The sequence below is a fragment of the Maylandia zebra genome, linkage group LG16, assembly GCF_041146795.1.
Source record: "Maylandia zebra isolate NMK-2024a linkage group LG16, Mzebra_GT3a, whole genome shotgun sequence".
NCBI lineage: Eukaryota > Metazoa > Chordata > Actinopteri > Cichliformes > Cichlidae > Maylandia > Maylandia zebra.
In genome coordinates, this window is record NC_135182.1 from 25,371,213 (window position 1) to 25,391,957 (window position 20,745).

Genomic DNA, 20,745 nt, shown 5'->3' on the forward strand with positions numbered 1-20,745 from the left:
CTGTTCATGTCATGATGAAGATCATGTTTAAATGTTGCCTAAGCATAGGAAAGAACATGTTTAAATGGCATCTTTTCGCACTTGTTTCTTCAAAATGACATGCATTTATGTTCCGGTGTGTGTGTGTGCGTGTGTGCGTGTGTGTGTGTGTGTGTGTGTGTGTGTGTGTGTGTGTGTGTGTGTGTGTGTGTGTGTGTGTGTGTGTCAGTCAGTGAGGAGTTGCACTGTCTCACTGGGAGAGCTGATAAAGCTAGAATTCCTGCCAGATGGACTACGTTACACTGCAAGTGGGTGTCCCAGTAGAACATCAGGGCATTCCAATTGTCAGTCCCGCCAGTTGTATTCACTTACAAGCACTATAGCATTTTCCTCAAACAGAACCTGTCGCAGGTTTGCCCAATTTATTTCAACAGTTTCCACATTAAACTTGTAGACTTGTAGGCTGCAATAACGTACCCCATGTCCATACAGACAAAGGCATTTGAAGTGCTTTTCACAAAAAGACAAAGGCCACATCTGTTGGTTATGAACAGAGCTTCTTCTAACTATAGCTGCAGCATAACAGCTGCTTCATTAAATAGGGAATACCAGTGCAGGAATAAGGCAGAGACAAGGTATAATATACTCTACTTTCATATCCTATACCTAAGCAAAAAAAGAACTATTATCAGGGGCTTTGGATTAGTGAATTTGCCCACTAATAAGGATATCAACATACTGCGCCTGACCCTCTATGGGCTTTTCTGATGTTAATGTTATTAGCAGTATTTTATTGAACAGCAATACAAGAAACATTGCCCGCCTGTCTGTGTGTGTGAGAGCAACATTGATAGGGCTTTATGGAACACTAAGTTGTTAAAAGGTGTTAAGTAGGGACCATTTATCTTATACTACATAAAATATCTTTTTTGAGAGTTCTTTTAATTTCAAAAGTACAAGTAAATTTGGCATGTTGTAGTACAAAAAGCACGAGTATACACCATAAAGGCTGAATTAAGTTTAGTTACTTTACTTCTAGTATTTTGGTACTGTGCATATTTTATGCCAGATGCCCTTTCTCATGCAATCTCCATCTGGATAATTCATCTGGGCTTGGGACAGGAGCAAGGAGTACACTGACTTGTGCTTCCCAAGCAGCTGCACCATGTGAGGTATAGTTTGAAGACTGTTACACTGACAAAAAGACAGGAGGACAAGCTGGAGGTGGCACAGCTAAATATGTTAAGATTTTCAATGGGGTTGATTGTGATGGACAGAATTTGAAATGAGTATATCAGAGGGGCAGCTCAGGTGAAGTGGTTTGGAGGAAAAGTTTGAGAGGCAAGGCTGCAATGATTTGGACATGTGCAGAAGAGGGATACTGGATATACTGGACGGAGAAAGGTGGTATGGAAAAGGGTGAAGTGAAGGCAGATGATGCCCTGTGGCGACCCCTAAAGGGAACAGCCGCAAAAAGAAGAAGTAATATTTACCTATATGTGAATAACACCTGTGCAGTAGGACTAAGTCCCATTCTGCATTCTTCCTATTGAAATAACAGGTATTATTTTAATTAATGACATTTCTCACTTCTCTTTTAATTATGAATTTCTAACCGAATTCCTCTTTGTGATTAAAGATTCACTTAATAAGCTGTAAAAATGTATTGTCTGATGATGCAGCATGCTAACAACAACAACAATCTTTATTTATAGAGCACATTTAAAAGCCTTGGGCATACCAAAGTGCTTTACATAAAACAATAAAAGGTTCAAACATTGATAAAGGATAAATAAAAATAACGAGTTATGTTCATAGATAAAAGCTACCAATAAGAATGACTACAGCACATGGGTAATAGCAAGATAAAAGCTGTACCACCATAATAAAAGACACCAATAGAAAGATAGGAGGGAATTAATACAAGAGGTCAATAGGTCACAGCAACCAACCAAACAAACAAACAAACCAGCAATTAAAAGGTGGAGAAGGCAAGTTTAAAAAGATATGTTTTAAGCTGTGATTTAAAAGAATGAATAGAATCAGATGCCCGGATGCCAATCGGGAGATTGTTCCACAGCACAGGTGCAACAAGAGCAAACGATCGATCACCTCTAGTCTTAAGTCGAGATCTGGGCTGAGCCAGCAGTCCTTATTGCTAAGGATTAGATTAGGAATTCTAAAAAAAAAAAGAAAGATTATTGTCATAAATGTGGGTAATTGTTATTATTTAAGCCACGTTTTACAATTATTTTTTTTTGGATGAGTCTGACATGTAATATATATTATATAAGAAATACTGATTTATGCAAAGTCCCCTATTACAAGTGAATAGCTATTTAATACTATTTTAAGTCATAGTGGGTACCATCTTTCATACCGGATTTCCTATTGGCAACAGCCGTACAAGGAACGTACAAGGGTTAGTGACAAGGATAATTGCGCGGTTGCCAAGTAGTTAGTATCCTGTCGTGAGGAATCGGAGGACGCTTTCTTACCAACCTGGCAACTTTGAGTATGCGCTGGATACGGCAGACAGTATGGCGGACAACGAAAGTGATTTGGAAACAGACGGGCTTGAATTAGCTCTGGACACGTTGTGTGCTAAACACTGCAGCGGCGAATCGTCACTGAAGAGCAAAGAGTATTGCTCTGAGTTTTGTGAGGTATGTCGGGTGAATTTATATCCTGTGATTTACGGAGTCGGCGTTTGTTTATCGCTAACGATGCTAGCTTTGAGAGCTAATGCTAGCCCCTGAGCAGCTCTTTTAATGCAGTTATGTGTTTAAGGCGGAGGCATAGCACATCAGAGACAGAGCAGAATTAGTTAGTCAGAGTTTACAGGGACGAACTGGACTTTTGGGTGTCTTATTTTTGTATTAGTGTTTGTTTTTTTGTTTGACGTTAGCTTTATAGCTAGATAGTAAAGCTAAGCTAATTAACGTTGTGGGCTTAACAAGGTTTGATGAACGAGGGAAATGGAGCAGTTTCTACCCTTGCTGCCTAGAGTTGACATCAGTTGATAAAAATGCAAAAAGACGTACGTACTGACAAATGGTAAGTTATTTTTAGGGAAAAGCAGGAGCGTGGTTTCCTTTCACAATGCAAGGTGCCCTCGAAGTGAAAAAAATACCATAGCTGACTGCCAAATCGCAACTGAATTGTTTCACTATCCAGAATAACAGTACTCTGTTTTACATATACACACTTGGAATGCGTTTATCTGGGAGCCAAACGTTTGGATAGCTAGTCGGATGAATTGGCTTTTAACTATCCTAGAGCATGGAGCTTTAATTGCGTAAATTAATCCATAAGTTCCACCAGTAGCTGTACTTAAAGTTTACAATTTAATAAAGTTGATTAACTTTACTATTATAGCACTTATACTTACAAACACGCAGTTGCGAAAATGCTTCACATTTAGGATAAAAGAAACATCCCTCAATAAAATGGCACACTGTAACTACCACATGGTACCTATACTCAAAGGTGTATGATGTATAACTGAAATTAATACACATGGTTAAAACAAAGAAAAAAAAATACGGAATACAAGTTTATAGTGTCTGCGAAATGAGTAATCTAAAACTGTGTTTTAAAGTGGACATGAAACACTAAACGTATTAAGGCTAATTTACACCATGGAATCTCACTCTACAAATGGTCATAGATTTAACACTATTTTGAAAGCGGATTTAGGAAATAAGTGTTTAAAGTTTCAGTTTTTAGATCATCTGTAGAACCACTTGTGCCTATATGTTAGCTAACTAGAGACAGAATTAATAACCTTGTACAAACTATAAAGCAGTGTATGAGGGTCACTGTTGCCTATGTCTGTAGCAATGACTTTTATTTTAAAAACAAAACATGGATATACTGTTCATTTTCACTCTCCATTTCCCACTTAGTGGTTCTTTGTTGTTGGCTAGCTGCACTGAACCAGGAAAATCCACCTGTTTGGGCTTGTGCTTTATAAATGAGCACTGTGTGGAGGAGAGCCTGTTTGATTCAGGTGCACTAGTGGTTCACTGGACCAACAAGCTAAATTTGAAAATTCAAGGATAACAGTAGTTATATTTTATCATTACAAAATATCATTTCAATTAAAGAGTTTGGCCATACTTGTGGATTAACCATTACAGAAACATTTATTTTTTTTGATAATTATGAATACTGTTAAGTTATGAGAGCTGTGGCACAAACCTTAGATTGGGTGATAGTCTAACAAATGTGTTAGACATCCATACAATAAATGTCTAATGGAGATGTCAAATAGAAATGTGCATTCTAATGAACATTTCTATTTGATTGTGTTACAGTGTGTCTTATTTACGTTCTTATACTTTGGTTCTAAGATCCAATTTGTGTTCATATTCACACAGCACATCCACCAGCTGTCTTTATTATCCAAACAATGTCAGTTAGAATTCTTCTTGGTTTTGATCGTAGTGTATTGTTAAAACATTAGTACTCTGATGTGCAGTGTGGACGGATAATGAGTTCCACCATTTCATATCAAATCACTATTTTCTAGGGCTGAACGATTATGGAAAATAATCTAATTGCGATTTTTTTTTGCCCCAATATTGCGATTGCGATGCGATATGCGATTATTTTTTAAGGTCTTTTTCTTCTATATTATTAAACAAAGACAAGCAATACATCATATAGTATGGCCAATACTATATTACATTAATTTTAAACTGTTCTTTCCTGGAAGACAGACCTCTGTTATGATGACATGAGGTGATGCATGAATTGATGACTGACATTTTTATTTAACTTCTTCAATCACAACAGTATATTTGAACATACACAATAGTTTATTTTTAGCTTACAAACATCTGAGCATAAAGTGCTGACAAGGAACCCTGGTGTAAACATTAAAATGAAAGTCAGTACAATGTGCAGATTGCAGAAATATACATAAAAAAAATCAGTGGCTTTACCACACTCAGTTTTTCGACATCTGTGAACTACTAGACAGTCATTCAATTAAAAAATAATATTAAATAAATAAAACTAATAAATAAAAAATACACACATCTTACTGATCTCTGCAGTCAGTAACATTACACATAAAGTGCAAACATAATAGCAATTGTATAAACACACACACAAACACGCCTTTAAAATTTAAAGGCGTGAAATTGGACGGTCTAGCCTTCTGAATCAGAAGGCTAGTTCTGATTAGCGTCACCGCTGTCTCGGTGGAGTTTAATAAACTCGGCCGTCTGCTTCTTGCTATCTAAAATATAACCAGACACTGGCGTAAATTCTCGACTGTCTCATACTTCTGTTTAATAAGTTTTCTGTTTGACGTTTAGTCAGCTGTGTGAAAACCAAGGAGGAACCCACCCGGGGGATTAATAAAGTTTTATTTTATCTAATCTAATAACTTTAATCTCAGCCAAACCGATTTACTCACGAACAAACAAAACACTGAAAAAAGCCCAACAATAACATTTTTAGGTTGTCTAAGTGACTTATATATTACGTTTAACCCGAGCAGCGAAACTCCGCGGTGATCTGAAAATGATGTGCCGGGAGTTGTGCCGTTCTCGGCCGCATCAGTAACCCTCGAGCTCCCGGCTAGCTGTCGAGCTGGTGGGTAGCAGACGCCTCTGAAAACGTCGAAGCACTTTTGCAAATATGGGATATCTTGATAAACCGAGCAGATATTTGATGTTTACACAACTACTTTCTCGCCTGAAAATATTTTAAAAGTTTATTTTGTGACCCAGAAAGATTAGTATGAGTCATTTTAAAACTTAGTAGCGGCCGCCATTGTTGGAAACTGGAGTTTGGCTGGGCCGCGCTATGAATTCTGGGATATGGTAGTAATTTGGACAGCCTTCGGCGCGTCGCTGTGACGTAATCGGTCTACAAATGCGGCCTCAGGAGGATGCAGCCCATGAATTTGGACATGTCCAGAGTATAATCGCAGCCTTTGCGGTTAGAAAATTGCACTTGATCATGTCGCGATATTATCGCAAATGCGATATATCGTTCAGCCCTACTATTTTCTATATATTACTTGTTTTTAACTTTTGGCAGCGTAAACCTTTCTGTTGTAAACTGTGTTAGATGTGGGATGAAAAACATACAGCTTTTAGCTGTCATGCATAGGATTCATTTAAGTCTTTCACATTTCTGTTTCATTCCTGGACAGCTTGTTGAGGAGTACACAGGGCAATGGCAAGTTCCTCTCCCGCAACTGAAGGTGCTGCGGACCGCACTCTACAATTTTACCAAAGCCACCACTGCCTTTACAGATGACTGTCAGCACATCCAGTATGTTCTCAGCAGTTTGGCCTTGTAAGTGCAATGTTCACTGGAAGCTGTTTTAATGTGCTGTATTGATTGTAAATAAATTTATTTGAATAGCTGAACCCACGTATTTGGTTCGAAAATTCTTAATTGCCTAGCAGAGACACGACATAAAATGTTATTTCTAAAACAAAACTGTGAGACAGTTACTGTGAAAAATCAGTGTTGAAAATAGTACAGAACATTTTCTGTAAATCAGTGTTTGTTGATGCTTTCAGATAAAATTTAAAGGCTGTAGCTTAAATAGAGGTGAACCATAAATTCATGGAACCCTTTTTTATCTGTTGGGAAGAGCTGGAGCTCCGTGTCCAAAAGGAATAGCAGAGTTGTATTTGCTGCCTGTCTTTGAAATAGAAAAAGACACATATTGTTTTAACTTGAATCATTTGGTAATGAGCAGCACAATTTTGAGTTGATCACCTCTCCTTTAAAACTAGCACTTGTAAGGCATTCATGTTCTGGTGGTTGTGACCTTGGTGTGAGATATTTTTCTAATGTCTCTGTCATTGTCTTGCAGGAGCTTCTTTGAACTCATGCTGTTTTTCAGCAAGGAAGAATTTGTGGAAGAGCCTTTAAAAGACATCCTTGACTCTTTTCAGGTGATTAAAAACTGACCTACTGTCAATTCACAGTACAATTTTGTAAAAGCCAGGTGTTTTTACAGGTGCTGAGTTTTAAACTAAAGGTAACAATACTTGTCTCAAAACTGCTGCCAGTTTCTTCTTGCACCAATGTTTTATGATTGAAAATAGTGACTAACTCAGCTTCCTTCTATAACATTAAGATTTTGAATGAACGTCTTCTCTGCAGATTTGCCACACTCGCCTCATGAGGCACAGGAACATCTACCTTCAGCATGTAAAGCAGATTATTAAAGTAGGAGGCCCATGGGAAAATCCTGTGTTACAGGGAATCCTGAAGGAGGATGATTTGCCACCAAACGACGGTAGGCATATGTGACATATAGGAAATAATACAATGCCTGTCCAAAATAAGAAGTCATACATGCTTATATTTCATTGCATTGCCTTTAGATTTGATGAGGCACACATAAGTTGTGATAAAGTTTCAAATAAGCTTGGGCAATGTCACCACATTTACAGAGTTGCATTAAGTTTTTTGCCCAGATCTTGTATTGATGGTAAAGGACCACTGCATAAAATCTTCCAAAGATTACATCAGGGTTATTCTCTGGCTCTGTGATGACCACTCCATGTATAAAAATCATTTTTCATGCATGGAGTCATTTTTCATGCAATCACTTCTTAAGAAATTAAGTGGGATGAATCTTGGTATGTCATCTTGGAATACGATAAGAAAATGGCATGTAATATCACTGAAACTTGACCTGGCCTCTTGAAGAAACCCCATTTCAACCCCTTCTTACCCTGATACACTCATTATTAAACAAATTTTGTTACTAATCTACCAAATGTTTCAGTCATCTTCTGTCATGATCATCTCTCCCCCCCCCCCCAAAGCAACCACATTTCGTTCTCAATACACCATTATATCTATCATCACGTTTTTAATAATACATTGCACTGTCATTGCTTATATATAAATATAGGCAATGACTTTATTTTCAGCAGGTAGTTCATATTAATACCCATCCCATGAGATTTACATTAACACATGTAATTACCTTCTATGCAGTTGAGGACTACGTGAGCTCAGAATTGCCAGTGTTCTTGGAGCTGCGAGTGCGATATCTGCAGGCCTGTGAACGAATGCAGGAGGCAATGGCTCTTGCTAAAAGCTGCCTGGAAAATCGTGAGGCTGGAAAGCATCTATACTTCCATCAGGCCTACTTGACCTGCCTCTACAAAGCCTCGCTGCATGAAAACCTTTACAAGGAGGTGAGAATTGAAGAGCAGAACAAGTAACCTTGAAAGAATTAGTGATAGGCGTTTCTAAAAATGGACATGGATGAATAAGAAAGGGGGGAAAAATGCATTATTTAGTCTTATTTATTTGTTGATCTACTATGTATTTAAAGTCTATGTTCAAATCAACCCAAAACAGGAAAATAGTTAAGGCTATCCAGTTGTTCAGTGATGACGCGACGGATCCTACTTCCGGGTCTAAAGTAGTCTGCGTTTAATATGGCTTTTGTGTTGTTAACATGTTTAATGTTATGTATTTTCTTCTATTTGATCTCAAAAAGCTCCTAAAACAGTCAGTGATCACTGTTGACCTCTCTCGGCTTTTATTACCGCTAATCATTTATTTAAGCTCAGTTTTTAAAACCTTAGGATGTAACTACAGCCCAGCCCATGCAGCAGTATATGAATGACTAACCTCGTATTGTGGATGGATTATCTCAGTTGTTCTCCTGGCTGAAGGTTGGTCCTTTTACAGCATCCTGCCATGCGATTACATTTGTTCCTGTCCACCGAGAACACTCACGTTAACTTTTATCGAGTGGAAAAAAAAGTTAGCTTGTTTATATTATGCTAACATAGCTGTGTCGCTAGCGGTCACGTAGCACATCATTATATACCAGCTAGCCCAACTTCAAGTAACCCTACAAACGTCACTGCTGTTTAGTTTTCTGTCTTCATTGATGTTGGAAGTGATAACAGAGCTGTACGTTTTAATTTGTTTCCAAAACCCCGCAGTCAGGACATGCTATATTGTATTTAGATAGAAGCTAGCGAGCTAACTCCCTGCTAACTTCTAACTCCGTTAAATGTCATAAATTCTGTTTTCATGGATGCCTGGATGTTAAACTCAATTGTTACACCTGGTAGAGCAGAACGCTGATCATTTTATTAAAGATGAAAGACTTTAGACAGTTTTTCTACTCTCAGTAATGCCATAGTGATCGTTTGATATATGGACCTGCAGCGGAGTTTAGGTCCAGACACGGCTAGTGACGTCAGACTGAACAACCGGATAGTATATTAGTAAATATGATGTAACTGTATCACATATAATAGGTGACCATTTTGCAAATGAAAAGCTTTGTGAATGCCATACATTAACTATAATACATGTTTTATAATAAATAAATGTATATGTGTATTTTCTTAACTTCTTCCTTAGATGGCAGAGATAGATGGTCGTGATGCAGTGGAGATAATCTGCAATACAGAGAGTGTTGAAAAAGATGAGCTGTTGTTATCACTGTGTAAAGCTTTTCTTACACAGCAGCTACACAATGGAGACATGTATTACATCTGGTAAGTGTGACCTCATATAAAGGATTCAGCAAATATTCAGACCCTCTATAGGCTTATCAGGCCAGATTTCAGTAGTTTATCCCATTCCTTTTTGCAGATCCTTCCATGATCTGTCAGATTGGATGGGTACCATCTGTAAACTGCCATCTTTGGGTCTTTTAACATATGTTCTATGGGACCATGTCTCAGGTTTCTGTTACACTCAAGGACAATCAAACTTGTACTGAAAGTAAAGCTTGCACTGTTGTCTTGACTGCATGCTTAAGGTCTCTTGTGCAGGTCTTTTTTTCCAGCCCCCTTTCTGAATTTAGCTTTGTTTATTCTTTCCTTATTTTTGACCAGTCTCCTTGTATCTGGCACTAAAAAGCTCTGGAGCGCTTGTGAGGGGGAAAATCTTAAAGCTTTACATTTATTAAAAACTTTTTATTGACTGTCCCTCTCAACATCTCCGTTATAGAAGTCTTAGAGTTCTTAAGAGAGTTCCTTTGACAGAACTTTTTTTTTTTAGTAAATGTAAGGGATTTGATTATACATTTTGGTGTGCCACAGCAAAAAGTAGAAATATTTTAAACATATTTTTACTTTTTGGGCAGGAGGTTATTGACTATAGAGTGAAAGAAATAGCAATTTTACTACAATGGTGTGTCTCTCTCCTGTCAGTTTCTTCAGCCAGATTATGCAGGGTTGGGTATAGGGCATATCTTTGAATATGGCAGTAATGTGAGTTGTTGAAGTGATAACCCCATTACAGTGCATGACTTTATTTAATTATTTTAAATGCTTTAGCATCTCTCTGTTTGTTGACTTAATATCATAGTTGTTGCCTGATTAAAATCATACCTGAACTAGATGTATATGTCTTTATGCAGGGACCTGGTGTTTATCTGGAGCAGACTGTATCTTAGGGCCCATCCCTCCAGACAAGGCTTCTTAGCTGAGTGCTTGCAGCTGGCCTCCTCTGCTACCAATGTCAGAGCCATCTTCCCCTTCATAAAATTGGTCACTACAGAGGTGAGATGTCATTGCAGCATCATCTTTTGTCGCCCTGTTAAATCGTAACAGTTTCTGTACACTGTCTATAGTGTACAGAAACAGTTTAAAGTTGTGTTTTTAATACTGTTAAATATTAGTTAAATGCTTTGGTTAAACTGTTAAAAATGTAAGTACTGCAGACATTTACAATTGGCAATTGAATATTTTTTTCCTTTTGATTTGATTCTTATATCTGTTTTAATCAGATTTATTCATCTGTGTTTATTTCCTTTTGAATAGCTGGGTGGTGATGGAATTCAAGTTTGCGTGGAGCTTTGCGCCAGGGCCCTGCAGCTGTGTGACATGCAGGCTGACACTGTAACCCGGTCACTCGTTTGCAAGACAATTGCCTTCCTGCTGCCCCATGACCTGGAGGTCTGTCGAGCGTGTGCCCTTCTTGTGTTTTGCCAGGAACGAAGCTTGGAGGCATACCGAACTGTCTCCCTGCTTTACATGCATCCTGATCAGGAGCCGCATCCCCACAGCAACCCTGTCCGGACCTGTGTTCGCTTTCATATTCTTCAGGTTAGAGGGGGTGATGCGATATATGTTGAACTTTATCTGATATGGGCTATATTTCGATATTATAACTGTGTGATTTGTTTACAACTGTGTTTTGCATGATTGTTGTTTTTTTTTTTTTTTTGTTTTTTTTTTTCTTTTCCCAGATGCTAAAGGAGCGCCTATGTTTTGACCCTGAATTTTGGAACTTCCTGACCCTTAGGACACATTGTTTAGAGTTAATGAATGATAAGGTTGTGACTGCTGCTGTTCTCGACGAGATGGAAGAGGAGAAGGCATATAGTGAAGAACTACTAAAAAGTAACTGTGTAAATGAGTCATGCACTCAAGACTCCATCTCTTGCAACTGCACTGAAGCTGGATTTGTGAACCTTCCAGAAGAGCAAACTGTAGATGGAGAGGCTGGAAAACGTGTTGCACTGTCGGATAATGATTCTCTGAAGAGGAGGAAATGGAGAAAAAGGCTACGACGGAGAAAACGGCCTCGGTCTGATGATGAGTTTGAAATAGGTGATGATCCAGAGATCAAATACAATGTCAAATCAACCTCTTTAGGTAATAACTCTGTGTACTCACTAAGGCGCAATCACACTAACAAGGAAAATTCTTCTGTAAGTCTCCCTCTGAACCGCAATAGGGAATACTTGTCTAGATGTGTTAAGAGCAAAATTTTGAAAAGAAAAGGTCAAAAGAAAAGATGGTTGCAAGGTCTTCCAAGACTGGAGCTGGTACAGGCAGTGACAGAGAAAAAGGTCAAAGTTAGAGGGAGAAAACGGGGAAGGAAGCCATTATCAAAACTGGAACTCTCATATCCCGATAATGAAATATACCTTAACAAGGAGGAGTATGGATTTGAGAAAAAAATGGACACAGAAGACAAAGAGCAGAATATGCCTCAACTGAACTGTGAGCTTGAAATGAGTGACCAGAAAGAGAACCAACTTGGGCACTTGAACAGAGAAAATGGAGAACATAATGATTTGTTTTATGAAATTAAGAATGATAGGCAGATGAAAGACCTGAAAGACAATGAATTTGAGCAGATGACAGACTTTAAGGAGAATGGAGAACATCCTGATTTGGCCTTTGAAATCAAAAGCGAACAGAGAGCATATCAACTCGAGAAGATGATGGGCCCTAAGAAAGAAAATGGAGAACATAATGGCCTTGATTGTCATAACACTTTAAGTGAACCATCCCAAGAGGAATCTCAAACACAGGTGGAATCCAAACTTTGTGAAGGTCCACCCATTGAGAATCAAGCTGCTATCGGTATTGCTGAAGCTGATCCTGTGGACCTTGATGGTCCACTATTGGAGTTATTGGATTGTCCAGTAGAACTCTTTCACAGTTACTCCTTTAAATCCAAATCACCTGACAGTGAAAATCCTCAACCGCCAGAATCTACAGCATCTGAGGACCTTAATGGCAGCAATGAAGAGGAACCCCATCCGTCAGTTGAAACAGAAACAACAAACATTGAGGTTAGTTATTTCTCCATATTTACATTACTGTGCAAGTGTCTCAAGCCTCCCTTATTGTTTTTTGCTGGGATGCGAAAGAGGAAAGGGATGCAGTGATTTATTTAAACATGCACACCCATGGAAATACAGGCAGAAACAAAGTTTGTACAATTCTAGCAAGTCAATTAAAGTCAATATTTGGTATGAACACCTCTATTCTTGAACTCTCTTAGGCAAGTTTTCCTGTGGTTTCTTTAAGTAGTCTTCAGGAATAGTTCTCCCAGGACATTCAAAGCTCCTCTTTGGATGGTGGTTGCCTTTTGTTCTATTCTTTGTCAAGATGATCTACACTTCATTCAATAATGTTGAGGTCCAGGTTCTGGAGAAGGCAATCCATGATTGATAGTGTTCCACTGAGTGTTTTTTCTAGTCAGGTACACTTTTCTGCACTGACAGAGTGTTTGGGGTCATTGTCATGCTGAAAATTAAGCCACTGCCAATCAGATACTTTCTGCATGGTATTGTATGATGACTCAAACTATGACCAGACTTTTCTGCATTTATAATAGGATCAGTTTTGACAGTTAACCCAGTATCACTGGAGACCAGTGTTGGGCAAGTTACTTTAAAAAGTAATTAATTATAGTTACTAGTTACTTCTTCAAAAAAGTAACTGAGCTACAAGATTCTAAAAGTAATTAATTACTTGAAAAGTAACTATTGCTACTTTAGAAAAAAAAAAGTTTAATCCTCTGGGGTCCAGGGTATAATTAGCCATTTTAACCACTTTTGATTTTCCCTCTACATTTCACCTTTAAAAACTATTTATTTGCCTTGTTTTGTATCATTCTTTCCAGCACAACCTCACGTGTCTGAATTTACAGTTATGCTTTCATTTTGAGATACTATATTAACACAATTGATCTAAAATCAGACATAAAACATAAAATCTGAGTAGAAAAAGTTATATTTTTTATTGTAACAACCACAAACATGTTTATTGAATCATATTTCATAACTTTAAATGCAAATATAAATTGTCAGTTTTAAAAGCCTATGCACAAGTTTTGCAAACAAGTTATTTGCAGCTTTTTACCTTTTACTCTCTTTTTTTAAAATAACCATTTCAAACTATTGACAGAACAATCAGCTGTTCTGCATTCAATACGATGCCACACAAATTATTTGTGCCACTCCAAAAAAATAATTTCTGTCCATTATAAAGGAGAACATACAGCCTGATACCTGCAGGTCTGACAGCAGCAGGTGTATCACTCCTGTTTTCTACCTGGAGATAGCAGTCACCTCGTTGTTCTGACACACAACACAAAACTATCCGCAACACTACACACTAACTACACAAGACAACACATTAACTACACACTCCAAACATGCTAAATGTCAGAAATCTCAAAACTCGCTCTCTCTCTTTTTCTGCTGTCTGTCTGTCTCTCCCTCCGTCTCTCTCGCCGTCACTTGTCGGGATGAAATATTATTTTACATTCATAATCTAGGTTACTAGTCATAATCCTTATTATTACTGTTGCATCACTTATGATTTATCATTATTATCATTTCATTGACACATTTATTATTTATTAATATAATGTAGTTATATTAAAGTCGGTATTTCAGATGTTATTATTTATTAATATAATGTAGTTATATTAAAGTCGGTATTTCAGGTGTTATTATTTATTAATATAATGTAGTTATATTAAAGTCGGTATTTCAGGTGTTATTATTTATTAATATAATGTAGTTATACTAAATGTGTCAATGAAATGATAATAATGATAAATCATAAGTGATGCAACAGTAATAATAAGGATTATGACTAGTAACTAGAGCTGGGCGATATGAGATTTTTTCATATCACGATATGTTTTTTTCATTTCAGGCGATAACGATATCTATCACGATATAAGCCAAATAACTATATTTGTAAGATTTAAATGTGCCGTTGCTCACAAGTAAAATGTGAAATAATCAGCAGCTTATTTTTATTTAAATATTTATTTCCCATAATAAGTTCAACAGGGTAGATGTACTTAAGGAACATGAGACTTTTTCAGATAAATAAAGGCAAATATTGCAAACTACACAAAAGGCAGCCACTAAAGCGTTTAAGTTTCAAAATAGAACAAACGAAACAGACTACTAAATTGTCAATTCCACTTAGAAACAAAATATTAATTCTAAAAATAAATCTTAGTTTGTTTTACAGAAGAACAGACAAAACTGACTAACTTTTGTCAATATCAAATAAACTGAGAACTAAAAGGAAATTCTCAATCTCTCCTTGTTGTATAGCTGAGCTTTTCAAACAGTTTTAACAGTTACTTTAGTCTGACAAAAGCCGAATGACGAATTAGCGCTTCCAGTCAGAGACTGAGGCTACGTCCACACGTACACGGGTATTTTTGAAAACTGAGATTTTCCGTTTTCGTTTTAAAAAATAATCCCGTCCACACATAAAGGCAGAAATGAAGGAAAACGCTGCTATGAACATGCCAAAGCAGCAGGTGGTGCTAGATTCCTAACCGTGCAGAAATGTTGGCCAATCAGAAGTCTAGAAGCCTCGGTGGGAAAAAGTAAACAAAGCTGGGGCATAGAAGCAGAACCGAGTCGTATGTGTGGACGGACAGTAACTGTGTGTATATGTAAGCATTTAAACACTGCAGAGAGTAGAATTAACAGTATTGTAGAAATTCATTTCACCGAAACAATAACGTGGCGCACAGTGTGACGCATGCACCAGTTCATTGTATTTCCAGACTTGCTTTCGGCACAATTTACAGTGCACGCTACTCTGTTTTTTGTCAGACTTGAAATAGCCGAAATACCTTCACACTACGGAACTTCTATGGCTCTTCCGTTCAACAATCTCTCCGGCATTGGAACCATCATCTGTTTTCTCTTCGGTCACGCTCGGTTGATTTTTCTAGTCGGCACACTCATTTCCTCCATTACGCGCTCTCTCCATTACCCGCTGGCTGCTTCCCAAACAAACACATGTGCGGCTTGGCACTTGTGCTGTAAGTAACAAGTCACGCGACGTGACGCTGCGGCTGTGATTGGTTCGGCTCTGTGCTACTTAATTTGGATTGGCTGACCTTTTTTTTTTTTTTTTTTTTTTTTTTTTAAGAGGACAAGAGCGGCGAGGTCTATCGCGATAGCTTAATTTCTCTATCGAGTAAAAGTTATATCGCGATACATATCGTTATCGTTCTATCGCCCAGCTCTACTTGTAACCTAGATTATGAATGTAAAATAATATTTCATCCCAACACACTCCTAAAACTTCCATCTTCCTAAACCAAATGTCATTTTGCCATATCATTTTTGATTGGTCGACATGGTGCATTTTTCCACCAACACGAACGGGCTGTTTTGTTTGTTTGTTTTTTTGGTCTTAAGCAGAGAGTGCTTGCTAGCGCTGTCCTTAGACGTTAACGTGACGAAACTATTCAGGAAAAAACATGCATATATATTCTTTATCATGACTCAGACTTTTGCGTGGCCTATCAACACAATTTAAAAACTGGTACATATCACCTTGTTGCTTTGTAATCTTAAGCAGCGCGCGCGCTCCCGCGGGCACCAATCACTTTCTGGTAGACGATCTGGTAGGCTTTTCTAATGACCATTAGAAACGCCGTTGCTTGTAACGCCGTTAATCCCATCACTGCTGGGGACTAGGGCTGCCACGATTTGTCGACTAGTCACGATTACGTCGACTATCAAAATCGTCGACGACTGATTTAATAGTCGACGTGTCGTTTGAAGCTTTGTAAGATCGCAAAAGACACAGGAATAATAGCAGGATTTAAGAGTGTAATAACGGACTGAAACAGAAGATGGCAGCACAGCATGTACAAGGATGCCAGCTGCCGTTAAACCCCGAAGAAGAAGAAGCAGCTGTGTCCCAGAATTCATAGCGCGGCCCAGCTTAGTTTCCAACAATGGCGGTAGCTAGTTAGTTTTAATATTACTCTTATTATTCTTTCTGGGTCACAAAATAAACGTTTAACATATTTTCAGGCGAGAATGTAGCTGTGTAAACCTCAAATATCTGCTCAGTTTATCAGGACACCACATATTTTCAAAAGCGCTCCGACGTTTTCGGAGACGTCTGTTACCCACTAGCTCGATAGCTAGCCGGGGGCTAGGTCACTAGCGCCGTGAGAACACCGGACTCCCGGCAAATTGTTTTCAAACCCACCGCCGTCTTTCGCGACTCAGGTTAAATATATATGAGTCACTTAGATAAATTAAAAATGTTATTGTTTGGCTTTTTATTAGTATTTTATTTGTTCCTGAGTAAATCGGTTTGGCTGAGATTAAAGTTATAGTTTTTACACAGCTGAATAAACGTCAAGCAGACAGCTGATTATCAGAAGTGTGAGATGCTGGAGAATATACTCCGGTGTCCTGTTATATTTTAGATAGCAAGGAGTTTATTAAACTTTACCGAAACAATCTGCAAATTTCATTAAAAATTAATAAACTATCATCTTGTCTTTATTTTTAGTTAGCACCTTAAAAGCTTAAAGCTGTAAGCTAATGATAGTTATATAAGAGCAGATGCTGCTGGTGCAATAAGCTGTAGTTTTACGTCCAGTGGATGATGATCTGATTAGTCGACTAATCGCATAAATAATCGGTGACTAGTCGACTATCAAAATAATCGTTTGTGGCAGCCCTACTGGGGACCACAGACTTTTGCACAGTACTGTAATTTAAGAAATGTTGTTATGAAAGTCAATTATTACAGGGAGATATTTGAAGTATGTTCTCTTTTCTTCATATTAGGTTGCATTTGATTGCACATATACACTTCAGGAGAAGTACAGTTTTGCATGCAGTGAAATGTGAATTGATGCTCTGCTGCTTCCAGCTCTGATTTGACTTTTCTCTTTTTCAGGTAAAAGTTAAGAGAACATGGAAGGACAGGGCTCTCCGTACTCAACAATATTCTCATTTGTCCCACTACTGCACATTCTGTGGCAAAGACTACAAAGGCTTGAATGTTATGAGACATGCTCTCTCGCACCTCAAAAGTAGGAAACTAAAATGCATTCTCTGCGGAAAACGCTTCAAACAGCTTCCTTTTGCCAAAAAGCACATTCTTGAGCACATTGATACAATGTGCAAACAAAAATCTTCTAATAAGGAGCCATCCATTGAAAATGCTCAAGCTGCTAATGGAGTAATAGACAATGCAGGAAATAAGTGTAAGCCTTGGGATAAAAAACAGACTATTTCTGAGGGCGAAACTTTTGGACAGAGACCCGGAAGCAAAGCTAAAGTGTCACATCTCAAGAGGGAAGAACGAATCATCAGGAACCTCCGTACCCTCATCAAGAAGACATCTGTGCTTCACAAAAAATGCAAAAAACCTAACACAAATATATTCAAACAGATCGACTTTAAGGATGAGCAGGTAATCATTAAAGAAGGCCTGGTAATTGTAAGTAATCCATCTGTGATTGAAGAAGAGGGGCAGGAGACGCCTGCGGGAGAAAATGCTTGTGGTGCAGACATCACATACCACTTGTGCCCGTCTGACTCCTGCGATAGAGTATTCTTGAGGATGACCAACACACTAACAAAGCATGCTATCAAATGCCATATTACTGAAGACAAGGTGCTAGAGAAGACTTTTGTTTGGGCCAAACACAAGTGCACCCTCTGCCTCAGGTAAGAGAACTTTAAATAACTGCAGATATTTTAAAAAAAAAAAAAAAAAAAAAAAAAAAACGGTCTCTTAACTGATTGTAAAACACTAAAAGACTCCATACATGTACAGTTAAAGGGTTTGAATTTGGGAAGTTGATTCAGCATGTTGCGCACGGTTTTTTTTCTCTCTCAACAGGCAGATTCAGTTTCTTCAGCATTATAAGGACCACATGAAGAGCCACAGTAGTCCTCTTCCACACTTCTGCTACCATCTAGAGTGTAAGCAGCGCTTTGTGACACAGCAGGAATTAAAGGATCACGTAAATACCCACCAGCCCTTCCGACCTCAGTGTCCTTTCAGTGGCTGTGAGAAACTTTTCTCAAGTTATCTGGGTCTATATGACCATGAATGGAGGCACTATGTCCCAGTCCCGCAGAAAGACGAGCTAGAATTGGGACCCAGCAAACTGATAAAGGAAAGCGCTGAAGCTCCATGGAAACAGAGAGTGAAGGTCGAGGAGATATGGCTACAGAGTAAAAAGGGGCAGCAGGAGAGTCCCATTCCTGATGGTGAGGCCTCTCGTGTTGAGGATCTCACACTAATAAACAAAACTGATGGTGAGACTGGTGGAATAAATGCGCAAAACAATAATCTTCTTAAGTCTGATAACTATTCAGAGAAAACTGTTGCAGATCAGCACACAGATGATACCAAACCTACCATCAATGGATATGAAGATGTGAAAAGAAATGTTTCAGAGGGGTTCATGTCCACTTCTCACACTAACGCTGCTTCAGCGACTCCCACCAAAAGATGTCGAAAAAGACCAACTACTGTCGAGGTAGACCCTTTAAACGTCAGAGATCTTGAAGATATTTCTACTTTGGCCGAGGGAGTCCAACAGAATATAGCAGAGCCACACATTCCTGAGCACAAAACCTTCAAGCCCGAAGATCCCTCCTACGCAACTTTTGTTAAGGCCCCTTTCATCCGGCCACCTCCATCCACCTACCTGGATGAATCTGTGCTTTCAATGCGCAAAAGGAGGTCCACTGATGATGCTCCCAAGAAAATCATTTATTGGAGTCATAAGAAAAAGAAGGACCCTGATCCAGAAAAGGAGCAGCAGGTGGAGGATGTGGCCCCCGAGCATAAGATCAGACATCGCTGTGATAAATGCCTTTCCTCTTACAGCAGTCTGGAGGAGTTGCAGAAACACAAAGCCCTCAACACGTGCTCTTCCCTCTTTGGCTTTGATTCAGATGATGAAAGTAAGTTTGCTTAACTCCATTTTCTGACCCTGTGTTGTTTTTTTTTTTGTTGTTTTTTTTATTACCTTGAACAACCAGTAACTGTTTTTCCCCTTGCTGTTTTTTAGGTTAATATTTGCAGGAGTGTGAAGAGTTGCTGCAATTGGAATGGCTATTTCTGTTACTTGGCTCAGGAAGGTCCTTCATGACAACTAAACACTAAAATCCTTTCTTAATGATCAGTCATAGTGCTTAAGGCAAAGGAGATGTAAACCAGAAAATACCTAGTACCTAAAGTACCTAAAAACCAAATTTGGGTTGAAACTACACACAATATTTATTCACCCTTTTTTTTTTTTTTTTTTTTTTTTTTTTTTTTTTTTTAAAGCTAATTTGACCTGCTGACTTTGTCAAGTCCATGTAAATTTGGGAAATACACTAATTGTCAGGTAACGGGAATCTGAATAATGGACCCATTCCCTCTGCTGTGGTGTTCACGAGTCTTTGGAGACTGGATAAGAGAATGAATTCTACACACAGTTCATCATTGGAGGTGTGAATTGCAGTGTGCAAACAACATGTATGTTCTGTGGTCTTCCAAATGAGGCATAGACCACTTAGTTTGTATCGTAGAGCACTTGAGAACTTACTAGACATGACTGTAAAGGTGGATATCAGATGGCTGCATCATCGTAACTTTTGTACACTGTAAAATCTATTTTCTAAATAAGTCCTTAAAACCCCTGTCACAAATGCACATTTTAAACTAAGAAAATCATGTGGGTAGCAGTTGGGTGGGACTGGGGTTGCCTTTATTAAATTTCTCTAGTTGCGATACAATTATGTATTAGGGCCGTGGCCAAAACATTTGAAACAATGTAAATCTGCCTTCATTTTGTCAAACTTTCTGTACAGCGTATGCATTACTCACAATTCTGTTAGTGCCAAGACTGAATCAGTGTTCACACTGTAGGATGATAAAAACCATGTAACTAATACAGTACCAGCTTGCTTTAAAGTTTTTATTCTTTTAAGTTGGTTTAAACAATGATTGTGCATTTCTTTATGTAGAGTATTTCACATTTATCATATATGAACCTTTCAGGTGGTTGATCTGTTTAATACCTTTTTGATGTAATGTTTATATAAGACGATGCACTTAAACCTGCTTATTTATATGTACAAATGTCAATAGATTGGATTTGTAAAGGTATTGATTCCCCATCTATTTTTCTTAAAGAAAAAAAGTGATGAAATTTGTTTGAATAAACAAACTAAACCTCTGCCCTCTAGTGTGATCT

The 20,745-nt window shown here is 38.1% G+C and overlaps 1 protein-coding gene across 1 annotated transcript; it reads left to right on the top strand.

The window, feature by feature from the left end:
* The first annotated feature begins 2,443 nt into the window (after positions 1 to 2,443).
* Positions 2,444 to 20,727, top strand: LOC101463744 (zinc finger protein 654). The gene is made up of 12 exons (XM_004555561.4): positions 2,444 to 2,645; positions 6,152 to 6,297; positions 6,827 to 6,908; positions 7,120 to 7,255; positions 7,966 to 8,168; positions 9,358 to 9,494; positions 10,364 to 10,505; positions 10,767 to 11,051; positions 11,195 to 12,532; positions 17,439 to 18,214; positions 18,390 to 19,465; positions 19,573 to 20,727. Exons 1-12 carry the CDS (start codon positions 2,520 to 2,522, stop codon positions 19,575 to 19,577), a joined length of 4,452 nt encoding a protein of 1,483 aa, XP_004555618.1. The 5' UTR covers positions 2,444 to 2,519; the 3' UTR covers positions 19,578 to 20,727.
* Positions 20,728 to 20,745: the final 18 nt, after the last annotated feature.